At 39.5% G+C, this 22,206-nt stretch overlaps 1 protein-coding gene across 1 annotated transcript; it reads right to left on the bottom strand.

The window, feature by feature from the left end:
• Nucleotides 1-311: 311 nt before the first annotated feature.
• Nucleotides 312-21,842, bottom strand: myom1b (myomesin 1b). The gene is made up of 31 exons (XM_010776053.1): nt 21,718-21,842; nt 21,074-21,287; nt 19,305-19,439; nt 19,030-19,204; nt 17,811-17,968; nt 17,524-17,616; nt 16,571-16,659; nt 16,189-16,230; nt 14,804-14,965; nt 14,091-14,252; nt 12,951-13,092; nt 12,209-12,408; nt 11,800-11,853; nt 11,581-11,705; nt 11,327-11,510; nt 11,072-11,246; nt 10,865-10,986; nt 7,087-7,283; nt 6,787-6,997; nt 5,234-5,293; nt 4,222-4,289; nt 4,014-4,127; nt 3,434-3,493; nt 3,098-3,185; nt 2,973-3,011; nt 2,769-2,874; nt 2,379-2,542; nt 2,182-2,218; nt 1,964-1,986; nt 1,627-1,682; nt 312-1,535 (listed from the first exon to the last, which is right to left on the bottom strand). The coding sequence occupies exons 2-31, from the start codon at nt 21,226-21,228 to the stop codon at nt 1,275-1,277; spliced, it is 3,657 nt and encodes a 1,218-aa protein (XP_010774355.1). The 5' UTR covers nt 21,229-21,287; nt 21,718-21,842; the 3' UTR covers nt 312-1,274.
• Nucleotides 21,843-22,206: the final 364 nt, after the last annotated feature.

Genomic DNA, 22,206 nt, shown 5'->3' with positions numbered 1-22,206 from the left:
TCAAGTATAAAAAAATCTTCTGGTAACCAGACAAAACGTTGAAACAACATTCGTTTTCTCTCAATTACTTTCAGAACAGCTTGATTTTTTTCTGCTCCCTAAAAGTGTTTTTGATTTTTTTTTTGTCAGGGCATCATTAATGGAGCACACATTGATTTCAGTAGAGGGATGGGTTTTTCTCCATGCTGGTGGTATATCGTTGAGGAGTCCAAGTCTACAGATATCGTGACTGGGAGTGAAAAAGGTAAGAGTCAACTGAAATGAGAGAGTGAATAGTGAAGGGTGTAGGCTTCAAACCAAAGTGAGACAACTCAAAGAGGAAGTGGGGAGTACATGCTCATTTTTATTAGTCTAATCAGGAAAGGAAGAAGTGATGCAATATCCATTGTTAATGAACAGTGATCCAACAGTCTTCATTACAGTGGCATCGTTATCATCACAATAAAGGAGGCATCAAAATCATTAATGTGAAGGGATATCATAACAATGGTGAATTACATAAATAACAATAGGAGAGTGGGCAAACATACAGTGTTCACTACTAACAGGGAGACAATGGACGTGATGTCATGAGCACAACATTCAAATGATTGTGTATTATTACAAAACAGGGCTAAATGTGATGAAATGACACAGTGCATGTTTAAACCCATTTGCAACAAATTAGTTTACTACTATTTAATTTGACCAATCATTTGAGTCTCAGAATCCTTTCTACTTTGTCATACAATTGAACTAAATTCTAATATGATATAATGCATTGCTTCCTGAAAGACAAGCTGTTCAAACTGTTGCTTGGCAGTAAAATAAGACCTAATTTGTAGCAAATGGAATAAAACATGTAATAACATTTTGCTTTTTAATAGACCATCAACACATGATTTAATTTCCTTGACTTTACGTTGCATCCCATCAGCACAACATCTCTTAAACTTATATATTTGGCATTGTTTTGTCAAGTAATGTTTCATAAGTAATATGAATGCAAACATTTGCCTCCCTGCATGCCACAACTTTACACAAAGAAAAACTAAAATTGCACCAGTAACATTTTTGATTGGACATGATGTTAGATTTGTTATTATTGACCGAATGTGTATTTTTATGATTTTAACTCATCACCCCACTCTTTCTTAACTTCTGTTGACATTTCATTTCAGACTCAGCACCTTTAAATGCTATATTCTACAACACATCCACTTTTGTTTCTCTTTTTTAACTGTTTCCAGTGTTTTTTTCATTTATACATATTTACGACAATATTTGGACCGCCTTTATTTTTTCTTGCTGGCCGCTCCTTCGGAGATGAAGACACTTACGGTGAAGTCCCCGCTCTCCGTGCCGTACTTGTTCTTCACCAGGATGCTGTACTTGCCAGAGTCCGAGATGTTGACGCCGGTGATGGTGAAGCTGGCGAACTTGCCTGACTCGAACTTGAGAATGCAGTGTTCGTCGGACGTGATCTCCCTGTCGTTCTTCAGCCAGGTGACCTCTGGCACGGGGTCGCCCGAAATGTTGCAGGTGAGATTGAGGGCCTGGATGGAGGATAGCAAACACACGTACAATTATGCAGTAATACTAAAATGGTCTAATTGCTTTCTCATATTATTAGTTTAAACAGATTACCTTGCCATCCTGTATAGTGACCACATCCGGCAGGCCTCCTGCTACTCGAGCACGACCTGAAAGAAACAATGTTAACCTCAATAAGGTAGTAGTCAACCACCATGTTGCACATTACATATATTAATATTGATCCTAATATACAGTGTGGATGTTACATTGCTTAAAACATTATCAGTGGAAGCTTAATAATGCAATTCAAAGGACTCAGAGTTGTATGATGTGTCAGAATTTGATCTCCACTTCCCAGTATTCTAAACAACAGACAGGTCTTCTTGATATTCAATCACTACCTCATCCAGGCTTAAAACGTTACAAAAACAAAGGCAAACACACTTACTTCTCTCTGCAATAGCAGCAGCTCTGATGAGGTAATAAAAAGAAAGAGGAAACAACAAATTAGATGAGAGAATCAGAACTGAAAGTGAGAGCTTAATCTGCCTGCATACTTTTGCATGAGGTTTCTAAAAACACTGTAGGTTTAAATATACAAAATGTGGTTTTCATGCATGTTGTGATTACAAAAATATGATAGCTATTTAGGAAAACGTAACTTACTTGAGTCTCTGGAATTCTGCAAAAGCATCGTCAAATGCTGCAAAACAAAACATATGGATTCTAGTCAACAATACAAAACAATAATAATAGAAAGAACTACACAAAGTCTAATATACTTCCCAAATGTAAAACATTGGTATTAAAAACAAGTGTATAATCCATGTGACTTGGAGTTTTAAATATGTTGGTGGTCTTACCTTGACCAGACAGCTCCACGGTCCTCCTCAGGCCACCTTTCCCATCGTTAAACTCAATGGCATATTTGCCCATGTCTTTCTCTGAGGGCTCTGAGATCTGCAGCCACAGCTGCTCCCCCACCACTCCACTCTTAATGCGGTCAGAGAAGGAGATGGCCGAATCCCTGTCAGAGAGAGGTGCAGAAACATGAGGTGGGCTAACCACTGACACATTTGACCATGGTTAAAAGGGCACAAGGCTTCAGAAAGTATTAGGACTAGCCATTTTACTGCCAGGTGTAATTAGTAATCGTTCTTAAATAAATAAGCATAATTGAATATCTTATAGTGTGTACACTTTATGAAATGTCTACCGGTACATGCTTATATAGTTTTAGAGTCATGACCTACTTGTAGTGCCATGTCACTTGGAGTAAATCGTTATAGTAGCTGACAAAGGTGTAGAGTCGGATGCCATTTTCTGTGCTTGTGATCTTCAGCGGAGTGGAGGAATTGGCTGCAATTAGAATATTATTTTTGGGGGTGAAATTTAAAATCGAAAATGAATGAGGAACCAAAAGGTTGAATTTCTGTAAAATGAATGTATCTTCTTACCGATGAAACTGAAAACTTCATTCATCAAGTCTTTGAAACCTTAAAGAGAACAACATTTGATCATGCTAAGTTATATGTTTTGCTACAGTCAGATTGCTTAGGTCAGTTTGTGACTTAAAAGTTACCTTTATCGGTCAAATTCAACGTGGAAGTGTCCTTCCCTCTGTCGTCCTTCAGAACAACCTCATACACACCAGAGTCTTTCTTGGAAATCTGATAAAAAAGAGCAGGAGCGTTAAATTCATAAAAACGCTGAACAAAGAATTTAATTTGTATTCATCTGAAAAGGCAAGCTTTTCTCTTCTTCTAGGGGTGCTGCAGGAACAGATATATGACGCAAAAGCAAAAAAGCGGACGAACAAACAAACAAACATGTATAAATAAATTAAGCATTCTCAGGCAGAACGGAAAAACCAGAAGTGGCCGTTGGCCCGTGGCGACAATAGATAACTGTTCCCAACTTTAAGTCTTCTCCAGATTATGTCGTCAGCATAGTCTGCTTTGTCTGCAGGGGAGTCGCGCTGAAATGGGACACATGTGACATCACGTTTAAATATTAGACCACCAGGAGGGATGTTGATAATAGGACATGCGTTTAGAGACGTGACAGTTGGATGGGAATGAGTTCTGAGATGGAAAAGCGGATTTGATGACATTTGAGAGAAATGAGAATGGAAGAAGAAGAAGACAAAACAGATAGAGGAAGAGAGTGATAACAGACATTGCGTGATATGGCATTAAAATATATTTTTCAGATTCATTTTAAATGCTGGTTATTTATATCCAAACGTTTTAGTGTAATTAGTAAATGAAATGTCCCTTAATTGTTCATTGTATTTATTTCCAACCTGTTCTTGTGGACCAACATTGGGGAGAATCCATATATTTTTGAGGCATGACATAAACAGAGCTGTGCAATGATTTCACTATTAACATTCATATATGCAAATTAATTCAGTGACAAATATACAGTACAGAAATACACATAAATACACAGAAAATGTCACACTTCATACAGGTTTCCTTCCTCATATTCTCTACCTGAGCAATTTCCAGTTTCAGCACTCCCTCTGTGAATCCCAGATTCTCGTCTGCTTTAATCTCGTGTCCGTCTTTGTACCACAGCGCAGAGGTATCCTTCTTCATGTTTCCAACCTGAAATACATTACATAAATAGGATTTGATTAAATTAAACTAGTAGCTTTTTAAACGAGTAAGCATGAAAAAAAAGTTTAAAGTTCTTTCTTACCTTGCATTTCAGAACAACGCAGCACTCTGGTGTCACCTCATAACCCAAATACTCGATAAAGTGAGGACCTGGAAGAAAGAGGTCAGTTAAAAATGAACAGTGAAAACTGTTTTTTTTTTTTTTCGTTTTATGTTTATTTTCATGGCTCTGTTGTTTAAGTTATATTGAGAAGCATTTTTTTTTTTGGTTTCGCACGTGTGGGCATGTGCGGGTGGAGGAGAGGAGGGAGGGGGGAGTGTAGTGAGTGTACTGTGGTACTGTGATATTACAATATAAAGGAAATGGCATCGATTACTGTATACTTTAATGAAATAAAAAGACTTGTAAAAAAAATAAAAAATGAACAGTGATTACCATAGAGCTGAAACATTTAACTGAAAGATTGATTAGTTGACCAACAGGAAATCAACTTTTAAGGCTAAAATAAAAAATGTTTAGCTTGTTCCAATGTTGAAGGCAAGTGGGTCTTTTCCATAATAAATGCATAACCTAAATCTGTTTTATAACCTACGTTTTTATCAATTGACTATTATAAGGAATACATTAGCAAAGACTTACTATTAAAAAGAAGGTAGAATTATCCAACTGAACAGTAGATAACAGGCCATTTGAGTTACTATGCTTGCCCATTAAAGAAGAAACTACTAAGTGTGTGTGAGGGTGCTCTGAGAAATGAACAATGATAAGGGGGTTGTAAAACTGAATACAGGAAACCAATTTATAAAAGATCCTAGTCTAAAAAGGAGGTTGAGGTGACCTCTTCCTGTTTGATGATTATAAAACTTTGCAGGCGAGGGATGAAAGAAGATAGGAAATTACCTTGGGTGAAAGTGCCCCGTTGTTGGCTACATTAAGCGTGTGTTATTTCAAAGCTTTCTTGTGTAATAGCACCTCCATGTGAGTGAAATTGCAATTACACATGATACCATTTAAATCAATAACCAATCAGAAACATCTATTTTCATTACTAATAAATCAGCAATATCCCATTATTTTTCAATCGTGAGTGTACCTTGCTTTCTGACCCATTCTTTCATCTGGAACTCTGATTCCTTCTGCAGCTCCTTGAACACTGCAAATAAAAAGGGTTTACAATATTAACATTCAGCTTGAAACACTTCATCTAACCATAGCATTGAACCAGGTGATATACATGTTAGGTTGCTGTTAGTTTATAGGATTATAAGATCAATGTTGCCAGATTTAACTGACACAATTATTTTCATTTATATAGATNGGTCTCCAAAACAATATTGTAACGTTATTATTAACTTTAAGAGGGATAGGTGAATAGGGACATTGGAGGCACTGAAAGGGAGTTCTTCCAGTTCCTAATCTACTATTCCCCATACTTTAATTCCCTCTGACTGAAAACCAAATAGGTCTGGCGTCGGCACCTCCCTTTCGTGTTATTGTGTGTGTAGTTAGAACATCTTTTTCTAAGTTTGTGTGATTAATGAAACGAATTTATTATCTTATTATTACTATTAAGTATATGTAAAAATATAATCTTCGCGAAAGGGGTACACCGAGTTTCGCTAAAAATGTTAAGAGAATCCGAATGCACTTTCACTATCTGACGTGTTTATGATGCGCCAGCGGACGTCATTGTGTGCGTCTGCTGCTGTGGTGAAACTATGGAAACTACAGTGTTCTATACAACGGACTACATGGATGTTTAATAAGAACGAGGGACTCATCTAGAGACTCTGCACCGTGCTCTGATGCTGCTGCTTTATGCTTTATGAACGTGGACAACAGAGAAACATATTCTTCAAGACCAAAGTTGTAATTGAAATAAAAAAGGAAAGTGAAATGTATGCTCGTCACCCTCTCCCTCCGGTCCACATTAATACAAATGATCCCAATACGTATGATTGTATGAAAATATCTTAAAATCAATACAAATGTATTTATTATAAACGTTAGTCTTTAACACCTGTCACTGTGTATATCACCATTCAAACATCTTTTAAAAGTTGAACAAACCCCACACAGCTCAGTGAAATGTTGACTTTATTTGATCATTTCAGTCAAAACTAACGTTCATATTTCTCTTTTTGATTATAATACTGATGAACGTTCAAAACAAAGCACTTTGGCAACTTACCACATACGTTTTAAATGCTTAATAAGCACCGTAACTTTCATGATATAATTTCTCCGTCATAATCGTTTGTTTCCGTGAACGGCCGACTGTTGTGTGACGCAAATGCTGCGGCTGCAAGGCATTGTGGGGCAGCATTTTCTCCTCTCCTTTCGGTACGGGAGGTCCAGTGGTTCCTAAGCTAAAGGAGGTTATAAAGGAAGTTTGAAACCTCCTTTCCTTTCATTTGGAGAATTGGAACGGCACTTAACATGGCTGCCACTGACGTACTTCCGGGTCATTTCACTCGGTTAGGAAGGTTCCTAAACTAAATGGACTATTGGAACGCAACCCAAGGCTTCAAAATCTGAAGGTCAGTTGGTCTGATTACATGTGTACACAGAAAAAGGAATACTACTTTTTGCTCCTTGTTCTTCCTTGATTTCATATGAACATGTTAACAACCGATTGTCATCTTCAAGTAAAAGTGAGGATAAGAACACATTTATCAAGTATAGGGACAGAGATTAGATAACTTTTTAGAAACAGTAGGTCAAACCAACCTGGCACAGCGATGGTCCACTCCTCGCACAGGAAGGTGTCACTGGGCAGTGAAGGGATGCCGACACCTGCCATGTTGGCTGCCCGCACCTGGAACTGATACTTCCTCTTCTCCTTCAGATCAGACACCTTTAGACAAAGACACATGAAGACAGACCCTTAGTTATAAGAGCCTTTTAAACTTGGAACCTTTTGGTTTTATGAATTTAATAACTCACCCTGTAGGCCCTCTCGCTAATCGACCTGATGTTGGCCTCGTGCCACTTCCCTGTCACGCCATCGATGACCTCACGGTAATCCACGAAGTATCCGGTGATGTCAGCACCGCCGATGAATGTTGGCTGTTTCCATGACAGCACCATGGAGTCAAATACACACTCCAGGACAGTGATGCCATAGGGTGGAGCAGGGGAGGCTGAGATGATAGAAAACATAAATTAACACCATAACGCCTCCCAAGGGGGAACTGGGTGAAGTAATGGGAAACTGAAACAATGAGGTGATACTTTTAATTTTTAAATGTATTCTTACATCTCCATCCAGCTGTATTCAATGTATTGGAATTCATTAATAATCCTTTGAAATGCTTGTAAAAATGCATTTCATGAGTTTATTGTAGCTTTGTCGATGCTGCTAAGCTTCAGTGTCCCATTACTGAAAACTGTTCCATTTACAGCACGTATTGACTACATTTAAATTCTCTTTCTTCCCTCGCCAAAATTCTACTGAAATCATTGAAGTGTTTATAACTTTAAATACAATAGTAGCCTAGTTGAGTACCTGCTGTAACAGAATATTTTCCAACCCACAACACAATAGCACCTTTAACCTTTTTGAAAAGGCTTCTGTATTAAGATATGCTTAGAAGAACTGTGTCAGATTTTAGAAAATACACTTCTTTGCTTTGGAAGTTAGATTGAAAGGTCTACATGCTAACCAGGATAGCTAGCTTACCTTAGCATGACAACTGGAACATTGAATACGTTAAACCTTTATAAAGCTCACTATAATGTTGTAACTTGTTTGTTGAATTTAAATTAAATAAAAATGTGACAACCAGACATCCAGGAAGTCACAACGCCGGGCAAATGAGACGCCCGTATCCAGTCTTGCTAATGCAATATGCTAAGCGAACCATGTTTAGCATCATATTTTACAGACAGATGTGGAATTCTTCTTCTTGTCTACCTCTTGTCAAAAAGAACTAATGGGTTGGATAGTTATACAGTACAATTTGTGGTATGAAAATTCCGACATTTGACACAGCCCAAAATCAATAATTTGTAACTTGGGGATAACAAAATGGCTTTTCGACACAAATAGTCACTTTAACTTGATACTCTTTCCTATTAAGGGATGTGTAGTAAAATGTCTGAGACGTGGACTTCTAAAGGAGAACACAGTTATACCAAAAAGGTCTTAGGTCACAAGTGTAGTGCTCTTATTGGATGGCCCACTTTTCAAGTACAGGGTGTGATTAGCCGGCTCCTGCCATGACATAGTGCTCTGAGTACTGAATGTGATGGCAGGTCCCGAGGTGCCGGGTGACCGATGTTGAGCCTCCAAGTGAGGAGGTTGTGGGAAAGTGGTGGACTTAAAACTATTGACAAGCGGGACTGTGTTGAGTTAAAGTTTGGTGTGTTATACAGCGACTTACCTTAAAAAGAAGAATACCAGTAGAGAACTTTACCAACTGTTTAGTGATTCATATATATCAAAAGCAGATACATTTAGAACATTGCAAAACTGTTTTCATAAGGGGAAATCTTTCTTTTATTACATGATGAAGTCATATTTCTAAGAATGCTAAGAGGGGGGATTTGCTTTTTGTGTTTTTCTTTTGGATTTGACAGAAAGATGTCCATCTGTGACCAGTGCTCACCTTCCAACTCTCTCCGGGGCCTTGCAGTCTCCAGATTATCAGAAGCATCTACGGGGAACTTACGTGCTTGTTTGGCCTCAGGCTCATTGACTGTCTTTACAGCCTGATCCTGAACCTCAGCAGTGACAGGTTCTAATTGTGCAGTTAGTGAGTCAGAAACTGAGTCTGACACAGACTCTGAGACCAGGTCTTTTGCCAGGTCAGGGGCCCAGGACACACTGCCTTTCTTGCCCCCCTTGTGTTTATTTTCGACGGGGTCAGGCTGTGCGAGTGCTGAGCTATCTGGCCCAGCCCCCTGCCTGGCCTTAGTGTCAGCCTGAGCTTTATTGGGCTTAGTGTAAAGGGGGGACTGGACATTTTCATGCGTGCCCGTCCAGCTTGGCCTGTGCTCAGTTAGTTGGCCAGCGTTACCCCCCGGACCCATCTCCGGCAACACACCATGAGGGATGCCGCCCCCTACAGGAGTTAGCAGAGAAAAGCAAAAGAGGCTCTTTAAAGAAACAGGCACAAGATCTGTTCACAAGTCAAGTCGAGAAGACTAGCAGAAACATAAACAGTTCTCTCTATCAGCCTACAAATACTGTGAAATGTCTTCATCTGACTGGGAGTGAAAAATGAAGACAAGATGGCCAACAAGTGACATCCATGTGAGGAGGTGACAAGACTTTATTTTGGATTATGAGAGCATGCAGGTGTTTGAAAAAGAACAGGCAATGACTGTTTGCGTGCAGGCTTTATAGCAACCCTCTATGAAAAACACTGTAGATTAAAAAGTTGATATGAAGTATTGTATTTGTTTTTAGCTTTGAGCTGTTGCTTATCTATGTATATCATGTACTTTAATTGTACTGTGAGTTACGTTTTTAAGAAAGGAGGCAGTAGTTTAACAGCCCATTCAATTCTTTGTATTTAAACAAAGTAGAAATCCTTGTTTCCTAAAAACATTACCAATATGTCTGCCTGAAGAGAAACACACTGGCATTTTGTACTAAGTGAGTGTGTTTCATGAGGGAAAACGGAGAAAGTTGCTCAGTTAAAAGTTTGCCAGTGAATGAGCAACATCCAAAGGCTGGAAGTTATTTTGGTTGAAATGCCAAGAGTTTTTAGGGACCACATGCAGGAGATAAGGACGATTATAACAGCAGCAGAATTGGTATGTTATCCTATTCCATTTTATTGTTTATCTTATCTTTATCTTTATCTTGATAAGGTGATGATACTAAATTATTGCTTGGTGTCCAAGTTGAGGATATTTTTTGGGGGATGTATAGATTATTGAATAGGGTGTTATTACTATATATATGATTTTGCAGAAATGTGCTGTATCATGACCTAACTTATAAATGAAAAAATACTGTTATTTTAGCCATAGCGTTTTTCTTTGGTGTTCAAATTCAGGCACCAATTGATCAGAGCAATTCCACTGCCAGGTTAGTTGCGATATGAGAGGTTTAAACAGACACAGACACACATTAAGGGGCTCGATGGAGCGGGGAGGTGTGTGTGACGGTACCTTTAGCACCATGTGGGGTTGCCGACACGCCTTGTGCCCAGGAAAAGTGAGGGAAATGGGAGATGGTGGTGGTGTGTGACGTTGGGCTGGTTTGTAACAACCACTGAGTTGGATCAGAATGACCCAAATTAGAGGAAGTCTACAAGTCCTGACCCGCCTCAGGGCTGTGCAGGGAGGAGGAGGAAGAGGAGGAGGAGGGAGGGTGTATGTGACTGGACATGGTGGTGGGTAGGTGGGGCACATACCAGTGCAGAACAACGTGATAGGTTGACAGGGTGGAACCATGGTGGAGAAAGTGTGGGAGTGTAGATGCTGATGGTATAACAAACTGAAGACATCATGTAAAAATGCAAACTCTTGCATGTCTTTTATAACTTTAAGGAATGTCCTAATATAATATATCCTAACATAATTTTTGTTACAGCCAATACAAGTTAAAAAACATACTTCTACATATATTCAAACGGCAATACCAAAGGCTGACTTTTAAACAATATTAAAACGCTTTTCTATAGGTGGATTTTTCCTAAAACCACACATCTAAAAAACAGGATGACCTATATTTTTTACTTTGTTCTTACTCCTGTAAAGTTTCACTTACCAATAGCAGCCTTCACCTCCACAGGCTCAGACTCTGGGGAGAACTGGCTGAGCCCTGCTGCGTTCACTGCCCTCACCCTGAACACGTATTTCTCTCCCGTCGTCAGACCATGGCAGATGAACCTGTGAATGTGTTTCAAATATGATAATGGCATTGTTTTTATATACAAACTCCTCTATATGGTTAACAGGAAAGGAGTTGTTTTACCTGGTAACATTAACAGGCTTGTTGTTGCATGGCTCCCACTCATTGCTGTCCAAAACGCTCGCCTCAATGTAGTATCCAACCAACTCCTTAGCTTCACTGGATGCTTGCCAAGACACAACAACGGATGTGTCTGTGTTTCTGATAGGGACAACTTTGCTTGGGGCAGATGGGATATCTGTGGGCCAGAATGCATGGTGTCATTAACTGTAAATGGGACATAATGCTATGATGATGCCTGCATTTGTGTTTTCTAACCAAGTTTATCTCCAACAGTTGTGGCCTCCGTTGGGTCAGATGGCTCGCCGACACCAGCAGCGTTGCAGCAGCGGACGCGGAAGCTGTAGGAATTCCCCTCCGCAAGATCAAACAGGGCAAAGCGAGGAGACTTGACGGGGATCTCAGTGTTCACCCTCTGCCAGGTGTCTGAGCCCGCAACACACTGAAGCAAAGATACGAAGTGTGAGTTTTTCCTTAATAAGTCACAAATAGGAAAATGGTCAATAACTTACTTTTTCCACATAGTACATGACACCCTCAAGGCCTTTGTCTCCAGGGGGCTTCCAGCTCAGCACCACATAGTTCTTGGTGGCCTCTGTCACCTGCAGCTCAAGAGGTCTGCCAGGAACAATGCCCTCTGAAGGTCAAGAGATAAAGTATGAGTCCCTGAAGACACCATTTAAATGAGCAAACTTGATTTAATCAGCAATTGTCAAAAATAAGTGTCCTACCTGCAGGCTCCTCCTCTGTGACAATGATTTGGCCAGTCCAAGGAGCAGAGGCACCTGATCAAAATCATGAAAAGTTATGAATTAGGGATTTCAAATTATTATATATTTTATGAAAAAATAAAAAAGGTTCCAATTTGAAATCATAACGTGTTTCTGAGCAGAATTTGATCAAAGGTAGTGGCAGTGGAAAAAGCTTTTTCACATAAAAAAAAAATACATTAGGAAAAAGAAACAAAAGGTCTAAATAGTGTTCTGGAACAATAGGAAAAAAAATAGAGCCTATATCAGCCAATAGCATTGTACCTGACTCATGTTGTACTATCTTACTTGAATGAATTCGTAAAGCTCTTTAAATATGGATAAGAGATAGTCTGTATTCTAGCTGACAGACATTAAAAGGCCGCAGTACCTCTAATGCGGGCGCGGTCAGAGGGGTCCATGGCAGCCACCGGCTCAGAGACCCTGGACGGGTGGCTCATGCCATTCTGGTTGACGGCACGCACACGGAACATGTAGGAGCGGCCCTCCACCAGACCGGTGACGGGGAAACGGGCAAACTTAACCGGAGTGTCATTGCACTGGACCCAGTGGTTGGTTCCAACCTCACATCTGAATAAAATTACAATAGGTTATAATATACGTCAGTTTTTAACAAAATGTTCCTAAATAATTACTGACTCCCAGATTTGGAGAATGTGTGCAAAGGATTGAGTGCAGCTGTTTGATTTTAAAATACCAGTCAGCCACATTCTTGCTATTGTATTTATATAAAGGTTATTTTAAGTAATAAGTACTGCATCTGGGATTGGTATCTATTGGTTTCATACCAGACTTTTCAAATAGTACTTAAATACATTATTTTACTGTTCCCTCATATTTTCATTTAAAAAGAAGTCCTGCAATTAAAAATGTTTTCAATACATTATGTTTTGTAATTTGCAAAGCAAGCCACTGAAGCTGCTTCATTAAAACATTTGTATGAGGTACACCAGAGTTTTAGAGACAAATCACAAACAGAAAAAAGTGTAATGTCACAGACAATTATGTTCAAACTGCTGTTCTCCCATTCTCTTAAATCTTTGAGGTTTGTTTTCCAGATTACCACTCCTGTGAGACAATTTACTGAAATGTCTAGCACCATATTGACCTACCTGTCCACAAAGTAGCCCAAAATGGAGTCTCCCCCATCGACAGCTGGCTGCTTCCAGGTGACGATGATGTAATCCTTGTTGGCATCCAGGCAGCGCACATCCAGAGGGGCCCCAGGAGCTCTTTCAACCTCAGCTTCAGAATCTAACACGTCCAGAAACACCAACAATAAAATAACGGTATGCATACTTTCTTTTGTTTTACACACTGTTCTTTTTCATATTTCTTTATCTTTCATTTAAAGTGTGTCTATAATTGATTGCCTCTACTGGTGGGTTTAAAATGAGCTGTGTGACGTATGTTGAACGGTTTGGGCTCAGCCCTTGATGCCAGCAATGTTTCTGGTCCTCACTTTAAACACAAGCCAAGAGCAATCAGCGAGAGGAGGACAGAATTAGCTGTATCCCCCCCACCCCCACTCCCCCCGGAGTGAAAGGGGATAAGAGTGATGACTCTTAAAGAAACATATGGGGTAATTCCAGGCCACCTAAGAGTTGCATCATTAAGTATAGGAGCAAATATCAACTGGGTGAGTGTGTATACATGCAGCTTAAAAGACAAACTGTGTTCGCTCACGAAGAGAAACACAGACCAATAAGGACACTGGGCAGCCTATTGTTTCTCGTCTAGCAGATATTTACAGTATCTTTCTGCGCCAGGGTCATTCCATAGCTCTCTGAGAATAGCCCAACGGCAGCCAGGCTCATATAGCGTTTTGTTATGGAGACTGTACCTGGTCTCCTTTTTCCCCCCTGGGCAACTCTGAGTCAACAACAGGGTCTATTTTCTAGCTTTTTCACACTCAGCGTGTAGGAGCTGAAGCTGTAAAGGTCAGATTGTCTCTGAAGGCACCACAGATAAGCTTGCCTGACCAACTTCCACAGGATTTAAACCCATGCCAAAGAGTTTCCACTGTGTGTTGTTGCTATAAAGATATCCTTTAAAACCAGTCACTCATATTTGACTATTAAATGTAGTGTTTTTATTAGCTGCCAGAGGACAAGCTGTTGCTTTGACCTTGACCTGAAGACATAATCCGCAATAACAATCTGCATTTAGCTTTGGTTGACTATAATGGTGGTGAAAATGTCTGTGCAAAGACATGTTATTTCTTACGGATACGTTACGGATGGCATACCCACCTCTGACAAAGACGTAGGCGGAGTAGGTTTCATATCCAGACTTGGTGGTGACACGCAGGGTGTAGAGCCCCTCGTCCTCTTTGTTCAGGTGTGTGAGGGTCATTGTGGCGTGATCTCCACTCCAGTGCATGTTGTACCATTTAGAAGGAGACAGAAGGACATCTGGGGAAATACAATAGAAGGTGGTTGAGTAACATGTGATACAAATATAATCCTCTTCAAAAAATAATATACAAACCAGGGACATTCACAAAAAATCTTTATTTATTCAAAATCACTACTCATTCCATAGTGTAAGATAAGGAGTAGTGCTGAAAAGTATATTTACCCAGGTACTTTACTTTAGTACTGTAATTTCCTATATTCTGCTATTCTATACTTCAAGATATCTTCAATTCATAGGGAAATAATTCACTGTTTTCTCCCCTCATTTAATAAAAAACACCTTAGTTACTCTGCTGATTCTGATCCCTAATAAAAAGTATAATCAATGAATAAATGATGATGCAATATTAAATGTTAAGATAAGAAACACAATCATTCAAATGATCTTCATATTTTCATTCTGAAACAATTCTGCCAAATGCTTGTATTTTTGATAAAATAAGTATTTATTGATGCCAATACTTTTGTACTTTTTAAAAAAAAATTATATGAGTGATCAATGGTTTGGGGCGGCTGAGTAAATCCATATTTTGAATTCATCTTCTTACCGTCTCTGTACCACTGGATCTCTGGCTGGTAGCGGTGCAGGGCAGGGGAAATGATGACTGTACATCCAAGACTAATGGTCTCACCCTCTCTTCCAAACGTCACACCAAATTTATCAACAATGTGAGTCTTGAAGTTTACGCCATACTCACACACGGGACCATCTGCAAACAGAGCAAGATACAGCAGCTTTAGTCAGAGCTTAAACTGGCATTAATGTGCAAACGCTTTGCACACGTCACAAGCACAAAGAGTTGAACTAGCGTTCAATTCAAGTGGAAGAACAAAACATTCACTACGAAAGAACATTATCACATCAAAAATCATATCCAAATAACAAACAATAAGCTAGATCGACATTTTTCATCCAGACAGAAAAAGGTAGGGAAGAGAACACGTGACATATGCGTAGGAATAAAGAACAACATCAAATACGAGCTAAAAGAGTGACTATGAAACAGAACAGTGCTCCCAAAAAGTGGATGTTTTCGTCATTATCATGCATTAAACAGTGAAGCACATCAAACTTGTGAAAAAACTTGGTTGAAAGAAATCACTCAATATTCAGTGATTTCAGATGTGGAATTAGTTGAAAGGTTGCAAGGTTGCATACTTTAACTAGGTGTCAACTCTGAAATGCAGAAAAACCTGTAGATTTTTCCATACAAGGAGTACTGTGAACACCATGTACACAGACAAGTGGTCATGCAGAGACCAAACAGTGACAGTGATCACATGACCCTGTTACCTTCAGTACTGCCCCCTGTATTATTGCCGCAGCATCAAGGAGACAGAACAGTTGTTAGTGCAGTAGTGCACAGCCCCCAACCCCCACACTCTTCACTGTTTATCATTGTGCACAGTATAAGCAGATATCCAGCAAGAGTAAAGTCAATAATATAAAAAAAAAAATCAAATGACAAATAAATGCATAATTACCATTATTACTATCGTTTTCATTATTACACTATTGTTTTCTTTGTTGAGCCTCATTCACTTTTCTTACATCAGCATTGGGCAGATATTTTCAGCATCTTAAAGTAAGCAGCTGTACGGCATGCGCACAGTAGACAGACACAGTTAGCAAATAGCTGGTGAAAATAATCAAACATCTTTCTCAAGAACTGTTGAAGACAAAAACAGAGCTAAAAGGAGAGTACATTTTATGACATATATTCCTCAGGTTGGCAGAAAAGCAAATGCTAACGTAGCTCAGAGTCTGCTAGAGGTATAAATTAACGCAATATGCTAACACATTAGCTAAAAACAGCTTAACAAGACAAAGTATGTTTATGCTGTGTTTTTTATCTTGTTCTTCTACTCCGTAGTGGTCGTACATCAATGAATGCAACATGAATCCCACAATTTAACATAAATTCACACTTACGTCTAGGGGATGGCAGGGACTCATCCATATCACCTTTGAACCCTATGGAGAAAATCAGCATTACACATAGTGTGCACAGTATTATACTGTCAAGATATCAAAATATGAGATAATACACCATGACATTTGCCACGTTTCACTGGCTTAGGCCTCTCATTAATAGAAACTTACAAGTACAAGTATATTTGGTTCCTACTTTTAAGAGATGTTGCAGTTATTCAGAAAAAGCCTTTACATTTGGCAACTTTACTTATTTACTGATTTAATTGATGTACAATGAGCTATAATTACTGGCTTTTCTTGTTCTTTTAACACATTGTGTGGAGCTTGTTCATGATAGGTGAATTGGGGTGTGATGATTGTCTGACTTTCTGAAACCTACTCTTAACAACGACAGAGGCAAATGAAGACAGCTCTCCCTTGGAGTTCATGGCAGAGACACGATACTGGGCCGTGTCATCGAAATCACATCTGAAAGAGGAGAGTATCAGGTGATCAATTCCCATGATAAGCAGAATCTACTGTACTGTGCCCTTCCCCCATTTCAACCTCAGCCCTCCCAAACATGTAAATAATACCAAGTATGTGAGCCCTGGCTGTAAGCGTTCCATATCTCCTGAATACTTTGGTTATAAATAGACACCACTGCTGATGTCATGTGCACCAGGTGGTGAGGGTCTCACAGGAAAGTATCTGCAGCCGACATATTCTACTAAAATGGAAAAAATATCATCTCATTTGTTTCTTCTTGTAATTTTGAGTGTGTTGAAATGGTCTTTGATCTTAGAGTATTGTGAAGTACATGTAAAAAAAGTACTTTGACTGGTTACATTTAACAAGTCCAAACTAAATCCTATCCTTAATTCATGTTGATAGTGTAGATTGGCATTACAGTTACATACATTGATCCAATTAAATATCAAATATATGAATCAAACCCCACTTGATTGTTAGCTAGTTGGTAGCTAAGCGCTTAAGATGGCAGACAGCAGTAAATATGAATCTAAACATCCCATTTTCCCTCACACAATAGGAGGAACTGCTTACATTCCATGCTTTTCTATAGTCTATGGTCTATTGCTAGATAATTGTACTGGCAGGAAAGTGAAAGGGCCCAGGATGCCATTTTTCCCTTAGCCTGCGGAAAAGAGCATGGCTAATAGCTAGCTAATTACAAGTCGAAATAACAGAAGAAAAATAAGTCTACACAAGCTAAGATGTATACAAAGTCTAACAAATGTGGCAATGTTTCATTTATATTTACAAAACCTGTTACAGTGTTGAATGTTTTTAGGAAGATTTTATTGTTATAGTTGTAGGGGAAGCTACACCTACCTGTTGATCTCCAGTGAGTGCATGTTGTATTTGCTCTCAAGTTTATACTTGTCACCATGGCCAACAGGGTCGATGGCAACATTGTTTTTGTACCTTTTAGTAGGAGGCAGCAAACATGAAAGAAAACAGACCAGAGGAAAAAGAAAGAACTTGAAAATGACAAATATAATAGATAAAGCCATCTAAATGAGATGAGTACAAGCACAGATGAATAGGCAGGCGAGAAGGGGACAGAAAGGATAGACTTAAAGATATAATATTGGTTGTTATGTATGTCTGTGACCTACCAGACGACCCGGGGGTCCGGCCAGCCGCTGACAGTGCAGTGCAGCCTCACACACTGCTTCTCCCACACAGTGTGGGAGCGCGGTTTAATCACAAACTCCGGGGTATGCATCAGATTGTCTTCGTTCATACGCTTAAAGTGTACCCCGTGTTCATGGATCTACAAACAGAAAAAATCACCCAGGACAATTGAACTTTAAACTTAAAAAAGATATATAAAGTATATTTCACCAGGTATTCACAATCCACAGTTGAAGCAAAAACAAAGCAAACTAATTCAGCAACATCCCTTCTTTTTCCCATGCAAGACGTTTGTACTTTTAAACTTGAAACGTGTTGTGAGTGTGTGTCGTCAGGGGTGCCGCCAGGGATTTTGGGCCCCATGAAAAGATATCACATTGGTTACTTAAACATTTTTTTCTTAATGTTCTAAAATGGTTTGGGCCCCTGTCAGTCACGGGCCCTTAGAATCGTTCTAACTTTTCACCCCCTTACGGCGCCCCTGTGTGTCGTTGATTATGTTGTGAGAATAGCTAGGGGTCTTGAGGCATCGTCTAGTTGAGCGTCCAGTAACCAGTCAACACATAAAATGACAACACCGCTGGGACACTGTCTCAAGAAACAGGATCCCCTAAAGAATGTGCCACCTAGTAGTAACGCTATTTGGCAGAGTGAAGACAGATTAATACAGTGAAGCGGTCACTGTGGATTTTATGTTGCTTAATGAATGGTTGGATCCTACTTCACATAATCACCCTGGGACAATAATAACTTCCTTGTGTAAGGACTAGTAACAAACACCAAAGGCACTTAGGTGTAAGTAGTACTGAAATGATTTCTGCTCAGTGATGCAACCATGCAGCTAACCTCATTTTGTAATGTAGCCTGATATTATGCTATGATTGGAGAACATATAATATTATGAAAGATATATTGAAACATTTAAAAATGGACCTGTCCACATTAGGTTTAAAAAAACTCAATACTGCTGTTGGACAGCATAGTGACAAAATGCAAGAAAGAAAAATGTAACTGTGGCAAAGGGTTGAAAGAACACAATGATCTACTAAATGATTTACATTAAGTGACAGTAAGAGTAGCCTTCACAATCATGTCACTCATATTTTGTGATGTAAAAATGATAAGCAGTCAGTTATTTCACTGTTGAAGTGTACTCCTGTACAAGCTCTGAAAAGCTACATTTAGAATTCCCCCACTGACCCTTTTGTTTAGAGAGATGCGCTCGGCCGTCTCTCGAATGGCCTCCCTCCTGGAGGTCTGCTCTGACCTCTCCATCTCCATGCCACTGGTGAACAAATCCCTGTGGGCCATGTACTTAGAAGAGTCCCGCACCCTTGCTTCCTCTCTACTCGAAAACCCAGTCCCAAACTCTTGACTAGGAGTTTGTAGAGAAGGTCCAGGAATGGGGAGTTAGGCATAACCGTAAAAAAATGGTCTCCAAACACTCTTGTAGTATACTTTGAAGAAATTATTACCTGCCCCTGAAGATAGGCACTACGTAGCCGATGATTTGGTGGTCCTTATCCACAGCCAAGTAAGTTGGCTTGGCCCTCTTGAGTATAGGGCTCAGTCTGCTCGCTTCCAGCCCATAATGTGTAGACACGTTAAGTCTGTGACATTTAGAAAACCATCAGCCTGGCCAGACAATGCAACTAATAAGATTACATCAAAATGTGGGGATGAAGCCATGAGGGGGGTAAATTAGTGGTAGATGAAGGTTCAGTGGGTAGTGAAGAGGTTTAGTTGTATTATTTGTATGTGTCCAGAATAATTACATTTTTAGAATCAACAAATGGCATCTGATGCAAAGGACAACATGAGTACCACTGTTGTATTTATTCAATAACTAAAAGACGCCAAATCGAATAATCATTTATCATACTCTATTTGCTTTCTAAGGCTACAGTTCGGGAAGGAATGATAAGTGGAGCGATGAAAGAAAATACGTTTTGGATTTGAGGTCAGACGCCACACAGTTTGTCTGTGGAAGCACCATCTGCAGCACTCAGAGTTGGGGGTGGGGGCTAAGGGAATGAGATAACAAGAACTTGATAAGCAGGGGGGACCAGATTGGTGACAGGGCTACTGCTCTCTTTTTCCATGTATCTATCTGAGACACTTTTCCTTCAGCTCTGACCATTTACACTTTCTCCAATGTCCAGAAATAAGACTGCAACCACACTTTGGATTCATTACTGAAATCCAGTAAACGTCAATGTTCCTTCCTAAATAAATGCAGTATCTTTGCCAGAACGACATTAATGCAACCACTCGGACTGTTAAATCATCATCACATCATAACCCTCTCATCAGCACAGATTTGGTGGCTGGTGTAAAGGCAAAGATCCGATGGTGTAAGTCAAGCCTAAGCCCCCTGACCTGTTCACACTCTCCAGGCCAGTGCTTTTAAACATAAGCCACTGTAAAAGATGGGACCCCCATAAGCAGGGTGTTTTGTAAATCCTTAAATATGAAAGAAGAGCACCTTCCCAGGGACAGGGAATCCATATCATAAAACAGCTTTAAATCAGTTACTTGACACCGCCATCATTCTTTTTCAGTACATTTGACCAAGCATATTCTCTACAATAACACCAATGCATTCAATAATGTCCACTAAAGAACAACTTTACTTGTGCCTTTTGGTAAGTCACTTAGTTTTTAATATATATGCATGTAAATGATATGAGATTTTAAAGATAGACTGACAATCTGTCATTTGTTACTTTCCCTCCAGCATGGTATGTTCAGGTCAAAATTCTATTTCAGTCTACGCCATATACCATAACTCAACCTTTGCACAACATACATAGCATTTCTGTCCAGTTTCTCTAACCAACAGTCTTTCCCTGATTTGAGCAAAAATGTAATAAACCACATATCCAAAAATCATTTGAGTTATTTAGGAATAGATGTGTTACAGATAAAAGTTCATGAGCAGGCAGAAAAGCAAACAGGTCCTTTATTAGTCATCATGCAAGGAGCTTCATGCTGGATTCAAAGAGGTTTTTAGGGAGCAAAGATCCTTTGGTGTGTGTGAAGGTTGATCAAGGAGAATCAGAAGAGGGAAGGATGGTTACTTTGGTGTCAATATGGCAGTGAAGCGGGACATATGATCTCATAGCTGTGACCGGGAAGTGATCCAACAAGGTTGATGGAGATGAACTGTAGGTTGGGTGTTAAGGGGAGCTTCCTGTGACAAGAAGTGGATTGATGAAGGTATGATCCTCTTCCTCCTTCTTACCCACTGCTCCTGCTGGTGGCAGCGGAGGTGCTGCTGCCAGCCGTGTACCTGCTGCTGGTCTGGTACTGGCTCAGTTTGGACACTGTCTCCTTGCTCCTGTAGTCACGGTCATAGTGGCGGTGGTGCTTCTGGTAGAACGGTAAAGATCCAGACATGTTGCAGGCCGCTCCTGGTGTTAGCCGCGAGCTTCCGAGTTTCTTGCTGCCTACTTTGTCTGTTTGGTTAGTTAGTGTTCAAGAGCAGGTGGATTTACCATTATTATAAACTGTAGGTCAACGACTTTCACTTAGCGTTACATACTTTGGTCGAGATCAGTAATTGGCTTTACTGTGCTTATGAAAAACAAATTACTTACAAACTAAATAATAATAATATGGAGAAGTTGGTGATCCCAATGATGCCATTTCATATTTCTAACAATATTGTTGCTAAAAAAATGCATAATATTGTCTTGACCAAAAATAGGAAAAACTAAAGGGGTTATACTTTTAAACATCCTCAAATTGCAAATGTAAACCTAATCAGCTAGCTAGACAAAATATAAGGTTCAGGCTTCAGGCATTTTCTCAGCATGCTAGGACAAACATGCAACAATTACAACCTCACTTATCAGGCCTCCTCCCTGCATATCTGTTGCCACTTACCCTGGAAAAATCCCTTAAACTCCAAGTTATAGAGGAAAAGATGTTCAAAATCCAAAGCTCGATATCCCAGCAAAACTACAGGTAGGTGCGTTCAGGGCTGCGGTCTACACAACAAAAATAATGTTGTCCCTTGCCAGAATGTCCAAGCAGCAGTCACAACCTTTTATGGTGAGGGTGGAGATAAATATAGCTGAGAGCAGAGTGTTGGGGGACAACACATTTATGGCTGCAGGTCTCTGCTGATGAACATTACTTCTAATTTGCAGGTAAACACAGGCTTACTCTTGTATTTTTTGTCTAATCTTTTGATATGAATGTTTGCCTCTTATCCTGTCTATGTATAAAATACTATCCTAATTCCTGTATTTATGAGTTAATGTACAGATTGTATATGCCTTACTGTATACTTTGTTTGTTTATATATCATAGCCTTATGCAGAAGTAAGCAAATAAATGTGATGGAGTCAACCGGGTATTAATATGACAAAG

The sequence above is a fragment of the Notothenia coriiceps genome, unplaced genomic scaffold, assembly GCF_000735185.1.
Source record: "Notothenia coriiceps isolate Sejong01 unplaced genomic scaffold, NC01 NC01_scaffold00016677, whole genome shotgun sequence".
Taxonomy (NCBI): domain Eukaryota; kingdom Metazoa; phylum Chordata; class Actinopteri; order Perciformes; family Nototheniidae; genus Notothenia; species Notothenia coriiceps.
This window is presented reverse-complemented; position numbering and strand designations above follow the sequence as displayed.